The 15,639-nt window shown below is 39.9% G+C and overlaps 1 protein-coding gene across 1 annotated transcript; it reads left to right on the top strand.

Moving 5' to 3' along the window:
- The first annotated feature begins 6,889 nt into the window (after positions 1–6,889).
- On the top strand, positions 6,890–11,768 carry LOC101731784 (serine/threonine-protein kinase N1). The gene is made up of 9 exons (XM_031900624.1): positions 6,890–8,554; positions 8,727–8,794; positions 9,049–9,124; positions 9,206–9,297; positions 9,544–9,720; positions 9,947–10,009; positions 10,144–10,220; positions 10,429–10,571; positions 10,685–11,768. The coding sequence occupies exons 1-9, from the start codon at positions 8,339–8,341 to the stop codon at positions 10,829–10,831; spliced, it is 1,059 nt and encodes a 352-aa protein (XP_031756484.1). The 5' UTR covers positions 6,890–8,338; the 3' UTR covers positions 10,832–11,768.
- The last annotated feature ends 3,871 nt before the right edge of the window (positions 11,769–15,639 follow it).

The raw sequence follows: 15,639 nt of genomic DNA, 5'->3' as shown, positions 1-15,639 counted from the left end.
GTCGGCAGTTCTTTGTCATGGAGTCATTTTATTCTGATTGTACGACTGCTCCTATTGGCTTGTGTAGGAAGAGTCTTCCCTGTAAGTTGGGCCACAAAATCTCCTACTTCCAATCCCAGGGCAACACAACAAACAAAGATTTTTGCACACAAGTACACATCCTTCCAGGCAGTTTCTATAAACTGGATTTAGTTGTATTTCTGCACACTTGGAGCACCTGTACATTGGCTCAATAACTACGGGTGATGTTATATTCACAGTATAAAGACAAACAGGCCACTTAAACAATTGCCATGAAACACTGCTACCATGGCAGGATTTTTTTCTAACTACTGGAAAAAATCAGGGCCTGGAGATGACATGGGCATGATTAAATTGTATATGGCGCCACTCGCTCGCTAACTGCGCAATTAACCAAAATAAAATGTCACAGCACATGTGATAAAATTAAGTAAACTAGGAGGAAACTAAGGCACTGATGGCACAATATGTAAAAAAAAGCTTCCCAAGCAATAACCTCTTGCCTGTCCCTTACTCAGTACCACCCGTCTCTTACTGGTATATTACCAACAGTACAACCAGTCACTCAGCTGTTCCTCTCACACAGCAACCAGTCTCTCATATCTACCTCACCTACTACACAACCAGTCTCTCATATCTACCTCACCTACAACACAACCAGTCTCTCATATCTACCTCACCTACAACACAACCAGTCTCTCATATCTACCTCACCTACAACACAACCAGTCTCTCATATCTACCTCACCTACAACACAACCAGTCTCTCATATCTACCTCACCTACAACACAACCAGTCTCTCATATCTACCTCACCTACAACACAACCAGTCTCTCATATCTACCTCACCTACAACACAACCAGTCTCTCATATCTACCTCACCTACAACACAACCAGTCTCTCATATCTACCTCACCTACAACACAACCAGTCTCTCATATCTACCTCACCTACAACACAACCAGTCTCTCATATCTACCTCACCTACGACACAAGCAGTCTCTCATATCTACCTCACCTACAACACAACCAGTCTCTCATATCTACCTCACCTATGACACAACCAGTCTCTCATATCTACCTCACCTACAACACAACCAGTCTCTCCACTATTTCACCTTTAGCACAACCATCAGTTGTTCTTCATGCACAGCCAGTTCCTTAAATGTACCTCACCCAAAGCCCAAAAGTCTCTCGTATGTACCTCACCCACAGTACAATCTGTGTCTCACGTGTATCTCACCCACAGCCCAACCACAAATTTAAAATAACCTAACCTACAACACCATCAGGCTCTCAAATGTACTTCACACTGAGCAAAACCTTAGTTGTTCTTCTGAATGTATCTAACTCAGAGCACAGCAAGAATCATTCTCCCACATCTTCTTCACCCACAGATAAAAAAGTCACTCCACTAACCCTTACCCACAGCACAATCAGTCTTCTCAGTTGTACCTCACCAACAGCTCAACCAGTCAATCCCTGTATCTTAACCACAGCACAAGCAGTCAAATCAAAAACTCAAATGTATCTAACCCACACCACAACCAAAAATATACAAAACCCACAGCATAACAGGTCACTCCACGAGATCTATTCCATAGAACAGTGCTCTCCAACTTCTGGGGTACCGAGGGCTGGAATTTTTCCGGCCTACGTGGTGGAGGGCCGATAATTTAAGCCAGTTTTGACCACTCCCCCTTTTAAACTACACCCACTTGAAACCAAACCCCTGTTATCACATGACCATACCCATATTAATGGTTGTAGTACAGCAAAAACCTACCATACTCTGCCTTCCCTACCCTGCCTGTGTGTGCCATACTCTGCCTGCCCTATGCTGCCTGTGTGTGCCATACTCTGCCTGCCCTATGCTGCCTGTGTGTGCCATACTCTGCCTGCCCTACCCTGCCTGTGTGTTCCATACTCTGCCTGTCCTATGTTGCCTGTGTGTGCCATACTCTGCCTGCCCTATGTATGGCACACACAGGCAGCCTATAGTGACACAATGCTGGCACTGCTCCTACAGTCTGCGCAATAAATATATATTAAAAAACTTTTTCATTGCAGTACCACCTCAGTATATGTTCTTTTTGTAGTGTGCAGGGTTTATTTGTGGGTTTCTACTGTTCCTACAGTCTGAGGTGTGAACAGGGGAACAATGTGGGTGATTACAGCCTGAGCCTGAGGTGTGAACACTGCAGGGGGTGAACAATGCAGGGATTAAAAGGTGTGAACAACACAGGGGATTACATTTTTAAACAATACAGGGGGTTACAGCCTGAATCTGAGGTGTGAACCATGCAGGGGGCCAGTTAATCTCAGTACTGATACCATTTAATGCTTACACAAAGGTAAGCCATCAAAGCAGCCAGACAGGTGGGGGGCCACACAGAGGGGGGTCGAGGGCCGCCAGTTGGACAGCACTGCCATAGAACATCCATTCTCTCAGTAATACCTAACCCACAGCACAAAGAGTCTTTCAAATGTACCTCATCAGCAGCACAGTTGGTCCACTAGATGTCACCCTCTCCTCAACCAGTATTTTAATTATACATAACCCACAGCACATCCAGTCACTCCACTATTTATCATTTATCAGTCTATCAGTTGTACTTACCAAAATCATAACTAGTCAATCAAATACACCAACATTAGTTTCTCAAAAATACCTAATTCACAGCACAACCAGTTAATCCAATCGACATAACTCACAGCATAACCAGTCACTCAAATACAACTACCAACATCATAAACAGTAACTCAAATGTACCTAACCCATAACACAACCAGTCACTCCAATATACTATACCCACCGCCCAACCATTCTCTCAATGAAACCTAACCCACACCACAAACAAACATCTCAAATTCAAAGTCTCTCAAATATACCTAACTAACAGCACAACCATTTATTCCTCTATTGCTCACCCACAGCCCAATCGGTCTCACAACTGAACCTACTAACATTATAAACAGGCACGCAATTTAACCTAACCCATAGCACAACCAGTCACTCCACTACATCTCACCCACATACTAACCATTTCTCATTTATACCTCGCACATACCACAACCAGTCACACAAATATGTTTGACCCATAGCACGAGACATTCAAGTAAATATCATGCACCTCACAACCATTTTCTCAATTATACCTAAGCCACACCACAACACAAATTGTACCTAAGAACAGCATAAACACTCACTCAAACCAGACGCGCAACTAAATCTCACAAACATCCCCACAAGTATCTCAGTTACACCTAACTCAAGCCACACCTCAAATAAACCTAACCAAAAAACACCCAGTCATTCCACTATTCATAACACGCAGCCCAATCAGTCTGCCTTGCAGTTTCACCTACAAACATTATAACCAACATGATGGTGGTAGACACCATGTGCTCAGTGGAAATTGTATTATACACAGCTAGTACTGGTTATTTGTGTTAGTGAATTAAACATTATAAGCAGTTACTGAAATGTAGCTCACCCACAGCACAACCAGACATTCAACTAAATGTAAAACACACCGCCACAAGTCTCTTAAATACACCTAAACCACACCACAACAAGCCATTCCAGAATGCATCCGCCAAATCCCCATCATTCTAGATCTCACCCACAGCCAAACTATTCTCTCAATTATACCAAACCCACACCACAACCAGGCTCTCTAATACACCTAACTCACACTCCACTAGATCTAACCCACAGCACAACCAGTCTCCTATACAACATACAACACTCAGCACAACAAGTCACTCCACTATACATCAACCCACATCCCAATCAGTCTCTTAGTTGCACTTACCAACATCATAACCAGCCACTCAAATTTATATAACCTATAGCCCAAGAGTCACTCTACTAGATTATACAAACTGCCAAACTATTCTCTCCATTATAGCTAACCAAACCACAACCAGTCACTCCATTAGCTGTCACTCACAGCCCAATCAGTCACTCAGTTGCACCTATCAACATCATGACCGGTCATTTATACGGACCCAACCAATAGCACAACCAGTCACTTAACTTAATTTCATCTACAGCGCAACCATTGTCTCAATTATTTCTAAACCACACCACAACCAGTCCCTCCAATACACCTAACCCACAGCACAACCTGTCACTCCACTATACATCACCTTCAGCCCAAAAGGTTTCTCAGTTAAACCAACCAACATCCTAACCAGTCTCTCAAATGTATTTAACCTATAGCACAACCAGCCACTCCACTAGATCTCACCCACGGCCAAACTATTCTCTCTATTACACGTAACCCACAGCACAACCAGTCACTCCACTATACATAACTCAATCGTTGCGCACGTCTTTTTTGCCACGTACAACTATTTTTTTTTGACAAGCAGCATTTTCGCAAATCTTTCGCCACTTTGTGAATCTTTTGAAAGATTCACAAATTTTTTGGCAAAGCAAAACGAGACAGATTTGCTTATCACTACTGAGCTTCCGTACTGTACCAGAGATTCCTTCCTAATGTCACAAAGCAGTTTCTGTACTATTTATCATTATTTATACACTGCCTAGACATGACATATTTTCAATATTTTTTAAGAATGTTTTAATTGGAAACTTTGTCATATGCTTAAATTACCATTTTTTTTCAAAACTTTTGTAATTGTAATATATGCTTTCATAAGAGTCTTGGGTAGACTAATATCCAGGGTTGCAGTAATGTCCAGGGCTACAATTAGCTGTGTGTGTAAGTTTTGTATTATATTAAGTTCATTTAATGTTTTAAGTGTATTTTATTTGCTTTCTTTTGGCTGATTGCTTATACACGCAGATACGGGGCTGTGTGGTCATTTAAATCCCACTGATTAGCTAAAGCTAGGTGTTAGTTAAATGATACTGATATTTTTATACTTTTGAATAACCCTCAACAAGAGTTTAAGAAATCAATTCCTGTACTTAGTCACTCATCTATTTATTATGTTAAATTGAGAATCTATAAGAATATTAAAAGTGTTCTCTATCCTTTTCATTGGCTCTCGTCCTTACTTGTTGCACAAACCCAGGGCTGCCATAAAGGGGCAACGGGGAGGGCTCTGGGTATCATTTGTCCCTGTAGGGAGCATTGAGAATGGTTTGATCTGGGTTAGCATTAAGATCATAAGCTTGACTTCACACTTTTAGCTGTCAGAAGCTATATATGTACTTGCACAATACAATTATGGGATCCCTTATCTGGAAACCTGATATCCAGAAGCCCCAAATTATAGTCAGGCCATGTTCCATAGAGTCCTGTGTAAGCAAGTAATTCTATTTTTTAATTATTTCCCTTTTCTCTGTAATAATAAAACAGTAACTTATTCTTGATGGTAACTAAGTAGCATGAATCTATATTGGTGGAAAAAAGAAACCTATTTTAGGATTTAATGTTTCTTTAACATACAGTGATCAACATTATGGAAAGTCATAAGCAATCTGGATAATAGATCCTATGCACAGATTTGCCTTTTATATGTACATGCATTGTATGAGGAAGCCATAACTGTGACCATTATGTGACTTTAATCAAGCATTTATATCAACTTGGTGAAATGATATTATGAATTTCTTATTCGGTACACACAAGACATTTCCTTGCACATGTTTAGGTATTAACACTGGGGAGAGAATATTTTGCTTTGGATCTGTGTGTCTGTGACAGAAATGTTCAGCTTGCAGCAAAAGTCTATTTGGGGATTCTGGGAGCTGTAAATCCACTGTAAATTATATTGACAGTTTCCCTTTGGCTTCTCCTACCTACAAATACAGGAGCATGGGATGTATCTGGGCTTTGGTGTGTCCCCAGTTATTATGGATCTTATAGGGATGTATCTGTATCACAATAAAAGCTTTCCTGGCACAAACCCAACTGTTTATTACTAAACCTATGCCTGGCTGCTGCAGCTGTGACACATGGTTTTGGGGTAACACTGATGTAAACTATGTCTTCAACCAGTCAGTTGCATTGTCCCATCCCTAAGCCTGCTTCAGCCTAAGGTGATTGGCTATCTCCTGTCACATGTTTAGCGTTATTGCTAGAGATCACAGCTCATTACCTGCTCTCTCTGTAAGTACATTTTTCAGCTAAATATTATAACTTTATGTTTATCATTCATTAATAGGGAGGAATTGCACATGTTGTAGCATTATTTATTTAGCAGCAGGCAGAGATTTCTGCACATTCCCTGTGCCACTGACAGTGCTAAAGAGCCAGGATGGCAGTTAATGACAGTTGGGCAGCAGCTTTATGGATGGAAATATTAAAACATATCAACACAAATGTGTAGGGATCTGTCAGTATCACTTTTATGTTTGATCTTTTGTGTCTGTCCTTTTGAAGTGATAGTTGCCAGAATCTATACTCATTTAGGGGGTGTTTAGCCAACTGCCAAACTCTGTTGGATGATGGTGGGAGTTGTAGTTCAGTAGCAGCTACAAGGCAACAGGTGCTGCTGATAATGTATATTTTCTCACACACCTACACAAAGGGGCATATTTATTTTAGTGTGTAAGCAATTGAGTTTAAACTGTCACCTACAATTTAGAAAACAACAGCAAAAATGTGATTTATTGCTATGGGAAACATCACTGGTTGACTTGCAGACTATAATAAATATGCCCTAAGTCAGCCAATTCCCTTTCTGGTCTCCAAGCTATAGAGATGGTTGGACCCACCTGTCAAAGTATAAGAGCAGCTCCCGGTGGGCTCCAGCCAAGAACCCTTCCCATCAGCCCTTTCTTATTCCCTACATAACTTATAACATTTAGCAGTATCTATAGCTAATATTTGTGAGTGTGAGCCGTGGATATTAGGTTTCCCATTGGGCCCTAGGAGGCCCATTCCAACACTGGCTATACACACAATAGCAGGTAATAGATTTAGGAGAATTTAAAGGAAACACAATGTTCACGCCATGTCCATGTTTTGTAGCTTTCATGTTGCCTCCATATTAGCTGTGAAATATACCAATCTCTCTTCTCTATTACAGGAGAAACGGTTATGGGTTGCAAGCTGTGTAGAGTCGAGGTAAGGATGCTCACGTGTTCCCTTTTGTCTCTCTTAGGGGCCTGGGTAAAGAATATGGTGGCACTGGCATAGGGGGGTGTGGGAGTTCAGGGCAAAACAGATGGGGGCCAGGACCAAATTAAACACCTGGGCATATGGAGCTCTACTTACATATCTGAGACAGATAATTACCCACACACACACATTGTACTGATACAAACAGGTTTTGAGAAACCATGATCTTAACTGGTGTGAGGGAATGTCCTTTAATTTTTTATAACTGTGTTCATTTTTACAGAACTCAATTATTCCTATAAAGCATGAAAATGCTTACGTGGAGATCCTAGAGATCAGTGATGTGCATGACTCTCTGGTGCAGTTTACTGCCACCTTAGAGCTGCCCGACCACCCGGCAAAGCCATCTTTCCTAGGTAAGTGTGATCAGTACTAAAAAACACTATTTAATTTCTATAGTAAGAGCCGGATATCTGGAAAACCAATTTCAATTTAAAGGACCCCGTCGCTAGATAATAATGACATCTATTGTATTTTAATTCTTGTAGAATCTCCACGTCCTGCTGGGAATGAAAAGGACCCTGGCTCTTCCCACAACATCGGAGGGGCCATTCCTTTTCATGAGCCTGAGGGCTCCGAGCCAGCAGAGTCTATGACCAGGGATACAGCCAGCCCCACCAATTTCATCTGGCCTTCATTTGTAAGTACATTGTATAAATGTTACATTTATATATACATGCATACACACAATGTCTGACTATATGCTTAATGTTATTTTATTTAACTTGCCAATATTAAGACCTCATACATGATATATATAAGTGTTGAGATGACATCCTGCTTAATGTTGGTTTCTTAATATGCTTTAATTCAGGATGCCACGGTGGAGGTCCCTGGTATAGTAGATACATCCGAGGCACTGGTGGTCATTTCCGTGAGGGCTAATTCCTATGAACCACCAGCATTGCCAGTTTTATCGGGTAAGTAGGATCATGCACTGACTTCTTGTAGTTTATGATAGAGTTGATCATGCAGATTTATTAAACACAGTCCATCTAATGTATTGTTGATCCCTATATCCGGCCACCTGGGCCATCAACCTTAGGGTCTCCATAACTGGGGAGAATTTGACCTTGTACTCATATAGCATATAACTGATATCTCTCTGCCCTAGTATTCTTAGTGCATTTATGTGGATTATATGGGCATTTATGTTTGCTTTTAGTAATGGCATACATATATATTTATATAGGAGAGTATTAACACTTTTTTATGAAGTATAGTTCTAATATTGTACTTATAATGATGATAAACTGTATTATAATTTTGAGACTCTATTGTTCCATTTCTGCATATTCAGAAGATCCTGATTGTGATGCTGGCATGTCCAATAACAACGGACTTATAGTTCCCAATCAGGAGCAAGATTCTGAGCCAGAGAAGGACACCGAGGATGATAATTCCACCTCTTCCAGTCCTCCATTACCAGTAAGTAGATTCTACAGACCTTTTATGTTTTTACAAAAACCAATGAGTGTAATGAGATGAGTAAATCTTTACTTCAAGGTTTGCATTTGCAAAGTATTCATTTTTAATGGTACAAATGAAATTCATGCAATGTTCATTCTGTGCATAATACTCATTTGTCCTTTATTTGCAGCTCTGCAGTCCTGACTTTGGCTCAGATTTTGCCAATAACATACAGGGTGCTGAAGGACCATCTATCAGGTATCTGATTTGGGATATATTCTCTTTTCTTTTGGTTTAGAATTATAAGTTGGTTAAATTTGAAAATATTAGTATTGCATAATTTGCACTTAATTCTATTATAGTTCCCTTGTCATTAGAGGGTATTATCAGTAACTGGCTAATACCTTCTGGTGACTGGATACAACAGAAAAGTCACCAAATAAACTGTATATTAGATTAATCTTGTCTGTGAACATGAACAAAACATATATTAACTTTATTTTATTTTTCAGCCCTGTTGAGCCCAGATCTCCCTCACTTGGAAATTTCAACCTGGGCCCAGTGTTGGGAGAAGGAGCATTTGGGAAGGTGAGCGACTCATTGCACAGTTAGGTTTTAGTTACTACTGATTTACCCAGAGTGATTAAACTTTCTGTCTTCTGACTCCAGGTATTCCTAGCCGAGCACAAAAACACCAAAGAACTATGTGCTATCAAGGCCCTGAAAAAAGAGGAGATTTTGAAAAGGGGCAACTTGGACAGGTCAGTAACAGGGGAAAGATTAATATTGCCCATATTTGTGTCATCTTTTCTCATATTCAGCTTTATATGTAGGACAGGTTTCTCTTTTTATATTTTGTATCTGTCTGACCTCACATTCCTTTAAATTATTTGCATTTGGTTATTACCTGCTGTATTGCCCCGTGTCTGTTTATTAGGATAAAGGGTAAGTGTAATGTTCCCTTGTGTGAGTCTCACATGGTGATAATGGGATAATTTAACCCACAGTGTCTTCAAAGAGAAGGAAATCCTCCAGAGGGTGAGTTCTACCGAACACCCGTTCCTAGTGTCGATGCATGGAACCTTCCAGACGGAGTCTCACCTATTTTGTGTGATGGAATATCTCCCTGGAGGTGACATGTATGAAATTGTAACATCCGTGGAACTGCAAGAACCTGAAGTCATGTAAGTAGAATGGGAATGAGGGAATAAGTTTCTCTAAGGGGCACTTTCAGTGAAGCATCATCTCAGCATATATTTTTACAATGTAACATAATACACGCAAAGCTACACCTATCATACAGATAACTGCCTTTCTTCTCACTATGATCACCTCAATTCTCACACATCAGCTTATATATCAATAAAGAAAATTATTTAAAGTAACTGAATTTTATTTTTCTCTATTCAGGTTTTACACCGCATGTGTCGTTCTTGGCCTGGAGGCATTACACCACCTTGGCATTGTCCATAGGTAAGCATTAATATTAATAAAATCATCTTTATTTCCAGATTGAGCTGGTAACAGTATGTTAATCATTCGCTTGCTGTTATTGTAAGGATTTCTTTTTGTATAACTACTAAACTATTGACTTGGTTTTAATTCAGAGATATAAAGCTTGAGAATTTGCTGTTGGACCGGGATGGCTACCTTAAGATCGTAGACTTCGGCCTCAGCAAAGACAGTAAGTGTTGCTTATAATTCTGGGGCATACAGGGGATAAGATCAGATTATTAGGTATTGTTATATTTAGATATAGTGTTATATATAAGTGTCATAAACAGATCTGAGTGGCTGTGTAGTTTGAAAGGAAGCAGTTAAGGAAAGTCCCTCATTACTTTACATTAGGGCCCCAGATCTGCAGTTTCCTCACAGTGTTTCTTGTGTTTAAGGATTTGGATACAGCGACCGCACTAACACCATGTGCGGCACAAAAGCTTACATCGCCCCCGAGATCTTCCTGAAACATGGATACGGCATGGCCGTTGACTGGTGGGCCCTAGGAATCACCACCTATATAATGCTCATGTGTGAGGTAAGCACAATTCCTATATTATCAACTTACATTGGGGAATCATTGGGGTTCATATTGAAACATATCTCTTGAGAATGTTGTTTCGCTAAAGAAATAATGATTCACTTTTTCAGTTACCATTCAACAACGAAGACCCGGTTGAGCTAATGCAGAGCATCATTTACGACAACATCGAGTTACCAGACTATCTATCAGAGGATGTCTCTGCATTTATAAAAGACGTAAGTTGGCCCCAGCAAATTAGTATCATGTGCCTTTAGTCACTTTTTATACTAAGGGCATACATGCTGTATAGTTATTATTATTACTAACATGATATAACATATGGCCTTTAGTGTGTTTTAGTGGCAGTTTCAGGCTTTCACTGAACTTTACAATATGTATTATTACCCCAGAGAGTCCCTTCTATTCCATAGGGTCTGGCTATGAATGTCAGGAGCAGCGGGTACTCAATCTAAATACAGAACTTAATCTCTGGTTCATATAAGCAGTTAATAAATTAAATATGAGCTTAATTAGTCCATTCAAGCAGTTACATATGCATATGGTTACTTTCTCTATGGGGTTGGAAAATTGCTTGTCTTTCCTAGGTGGATACTTTCCCAGTAGAATAATAAAATAGACATAAACAATAATGATTTAAAAATGTTTGTTTTTATATTTTGTAGCTTTTAGAAAAAGATCCAGAATATCGCCTCGGTTCGGGTGAGGCTGGTGCAGAAATGGTGAAAGAGCACCCCTTCTTCAAAGTAGGTTTCTATTCTATTCCTTTCAATTTACAAACAGAAAAGCACTAATGAATATTGCCATAGCCTCGTAATGCATTATATAATTTCTTGTTCCAGCAATTCTAGTTTTTGGACCAGATACTCATCATTAAATATTACCTTTTCATTTAACTTTCAGGATATGGACTGGGACCATCTAGTACACCGAAGAATAAGGCCTCCATTTGAACTAGACAACCAAGACCACCTGGAGAGCCGCGAGAACCCTGAATGCCAAGCTCCAGCACTGACACCGCCTGCTGTAAGGATTCCATCAGAGCTGCAAGAGGCATTCAGAGGATTCTAAATGAACATCAAATAAGTAGACGGAATAGATGGGGAGGGTGGAGGGCCAGTCCATATCTATAGAAGAATTCCATTCATGAAGATCAGAGATCTAGAATATCGAAGATCCAGAAAGATCCAGAACATCGCCTTGGTTCGGGTGAGGCTGGTGCCAAAATGGTGAAAGAGCACCTCTTCTTCAGAGTAGGTTTCTATTCTATTTATTTTGATTTACAGACAAAAAAAGCACTAATGAATATTGCCAGAGCCTCAAAATGCATTTTAACTTTTTTTCCCAACAATTCTAGTTTTTTGACTAGATACTTATTATGAAATATCACCTATCTTTCAGGGTATGGACTGGGACCATCTATTACACCAAAGAATAAGGCCTCCGTTTGAACTGGACAACCAAGACCACCTGGAGAGCCAAGAGAACCCTGAATGCCAAGCTCCGGCACTGACACCGCCTGCTGTAAGGATTCCATCAGAGCTTGCAAGAGGCATTCAGAGGATTCTCAATGAACATCAAATAAGTAGACGGAATAGATGGGGAGGGTGGAGGGCCAGTCCATATCTATAGAAGAATTCCATTCATGAAGATCAGAGATCTAGAATATCGAAGATCCAGAAAGATCCAGAACATCGCCTCGGTTCGGGTGAGGCTGGTGCCAAAATGGTGAAAGAGCACCTCTTCTTCAGAGTAGGTTTCTATTCTATTTATTTTGATTTACAGACAAAAAAAGCACTAATGAATATTGCCAGAGCCTCAAAATGCATTTTAACTTTTTTTTCCAACAATTCTAGTTTTTTGACTAGATACTTATTATGAAATATCACCTATCTTTCAGGGTATGAACTGGGACCATCTATTACACCAAAGAATAAGGCCTCCGTTTGAACTGGACAACCAAGACCACCTGGAGAGCCGCGAGAACCCTGAATGCCAAGCTCCAGCACTGACACCGCCTGCTGTAAGGATTCCATCAGAGCTGCAAGAGGCATTCAGAGGATTCTCAATGAACATCAAATAAGTAGACGGAATGGATGGGGAGGGTGGAGGGCCAGTCCATACCCATATAAGAAGTCTATTCATATAAAGTGACGATCAGGTGACCCACCTTAATAAGTTCTGACTGAGTAGGCTAATGTAGGAATAGTCTGCTCATGGTTTGTAACATATTCCAAAACTTCACCTGTATAACAGGCAAGTAAGATCTAGAAGCAAGGTGAGAAACAAACTGTATTTTTATCACAACGGCTGACACTGTAACATCCTGCCTGGTTTTAAATAGCTGCTCTATTTGAACAGATAACTAAGTGTTTGGTTCAGTTTGCCCCACAATGCATTCTGTAATTACTGACTCCTTCTCTATAATTGACATTTGGCACCCTTGCCTGTCCCATGGGAGTCTCTGGATTCTCATATGGTAAGACCTGTTAGCACCCGAGCAGCTGAGATTTAGGCCCAAAGCCAAAGGTGGCTGTTATAGAAGAGCAGGCCAAGACTCCCTGTGGTTTGGGATTCCCTTAAGTGACAAACAGGAAAGTAAAACCTGGCACCAAGTTAGGAAACAAACCAATAGTTGGCACTACCTCACATTGTGTGTATTTGCTTTCTGGTAAGGTTGCAGTTGCCACCTTGGGAGATCCAGAGAAGAAGATATTGAAGATATTAAAGATGGTTACCATGTTTATCCACGCCAAGGTATGAAAAGTAGGTTTATTCCTAAACAGAATGAAGGATGTACCATGGGGTTTTTTTGCACAGGCATTCTATCCTATGAAAATCATTTTGCCTCAAATGGGCATTATGAAAGAGTACAGGGCACTGAAAGACTCAAATAGTAAACATGGGGCTCTTACTGTTGGCGGTTAATGAGCATTCCTTATGTTAGATTTGTTTTTTGCACACCATTTGTACCCCCACGTGAGTAACTGGTTAATTTGCAGAATTAATTATGAAGTCTATAATAAAATCATCTACAATGCTGAATGATTCATCTGACTGCTTATTTATTTATAATCAACACATAAGTTTAGTTGCCCTTTAGATGTAAATCCCATTCTGTGATTCTGTTTTTCAGATATGAGACAGCGTGGCAACAGTCAAAGGAAATCTTATTCTGTAATGAAGATCATGGATCATATACTGAACATTGTACCAAACACTCACTGGAGTCCGTGTGAAGAAAGAAGCCTGTACCCCACCTGCCTAGTGCCACCCACTTTTCCTACTCCAATAGGCACTATTTCATATATAACTTGTTTGTTCTGCTCACATTATGTATATAATTATACAAATAAAAATATTGCTTCTAAGAATATCATCTTCGTATTTATTAATGTCTGTAAAGTGAAGCGTGAATGTGTTGTTGCTATGCGCTATATAAATAACACAATAATAAACTCAGCAGTGTTGCCCTTTTCAGAAAAGTGCCTCTGGTGAAAGAATTGCCATCAGCACCACCATGTACCTGGTTTATGTGTATATAGAAGGGAAGTCAGGGAGTTTATAGAAAAGCCAACCTGCAGCCCTCCAGCTCCAGTACCATTTTAACTTTACTCTTAGGGACTACTGTGACTCCAAGTTCATAAGAAGCTGGAGGTACCACATTACAGTAATACAGAGAGGCTCCTTTCAATACATATATGTATGTATAATATATATATATCCAATCCTTAGAAAGCACTCATGGCATAAACATATCCAAATCAAGTCCTTTATTCAGACATAATAATCTACGCGTTTCAATACCCACGGGACCGTCATCAGGATAGTGAAAGGAAGCGAGGTGCATGCTTAAATATAAACAATATCCAATCAGTGCACACCTTTATTTAGCATAAATTAACCCAATGTGTAAAATGTATAGTCCCAGTCATACAGCTATAGCAGTGAAAATTAAAAAAAAAAAAATCTTAAAAAAATCCCCAAAATCACCACAAGGAGTCCTAGTAGGAATAGTAAGTATGAATAAAAACCACCACAGGGACTCCTAATTGGAATGATAAATATGAGTAAAAAGCGCACAAGTATATTTATAAAATATATATATAAATATATTAAAGAAAGTGCACTTGCACTTGTCTCCAAACATTCTGTTGCATGGTAAAAAAATATATATGTTTGGTAAGGTTTAGGCTTAAAACAACAAAATGTCTTTATTTCACATATTACTTGCGTAATATGGTCAAGATATAGGTCCTAATATATGTATATGCAAGTTACACAAGATAAAGGTGCAGGGAGTTGTATGTGACTCAAAAATTCTGTCAGGGCAGCTCTATGGATATGAGTGGTACTTGTAGATAGAGAAGCAGCAGAACAGTGAAACCTTTGGGGAGACACGGGAAGGAGTTTGTGTTGGGATTTGTGCCCCTGCTTCCGTAGGCCTTATGTACCCTTAGCCTAAGAATCACATGTTAATGCTGTTTTAACAACAAATGTCAAATGTGACGCCATCTCCTCTCCCATTTTAGATACCTCATTACCCGATTATTAAACAACTATTTGGACGTGTGTGTGTAACCCTTTTGAAAGCCGATGCTGTGGGAAAAACACTGAAGAACAGGTAAAAAAAAAATGCCTATTTCCATTTTTAACATAGAAACATGGTAACTAAGGCTGAAAAAAAACAAACAAAAAAAACATGTCCATCCCTCCCGGCTTCAGGCCCGGATTTGTGGAGAGGCCACAAAGGCCCGGGCCTAGGGCAGCAAAAATGCAGGGGCGGCATGCCGCCCCGCCACAATGAAATTGTGAAATTTTCTCCCATACGGAGCAATGGGGATTCCTCCCCACTGCTCCGTATCAGAGTTTAAATGGGTGCGCATGCGGGTGAAGGGTGAATAAGTAGGGGGTACAAGGAGACACAGAATGGCAGAAGACAGTAAATAGTTCTGTGGAAATGTGGATAAGAATTCTCAGTTCTTCTCCATTGTTGAGACTAAACCTGTCCCTGATGTATTTAAGACTTGCAGTAGAATGAATAAGGTTAAAAATAAATGGAAAA

Source organism: Xenopus tropicalis, chromosome 4, assembly GCF_000004195.4.
Source record: "Xenopus tropicalis strain Nigerian chromosome 4, UCB_Xtro_10.0, whole genome shotgun sequence".
In the NCBI taxonomy this organism is placed as follows: Eukaryota; Metazoa; Chordata; class Amphibia; order Anura; family Pipidae; genus Xenopus; species Xenopus tropicalis.
Note: the sequence above shows the minus strand (reverse complement) of the source record. Positions and strands in the feature narration are given on the sequence as shown.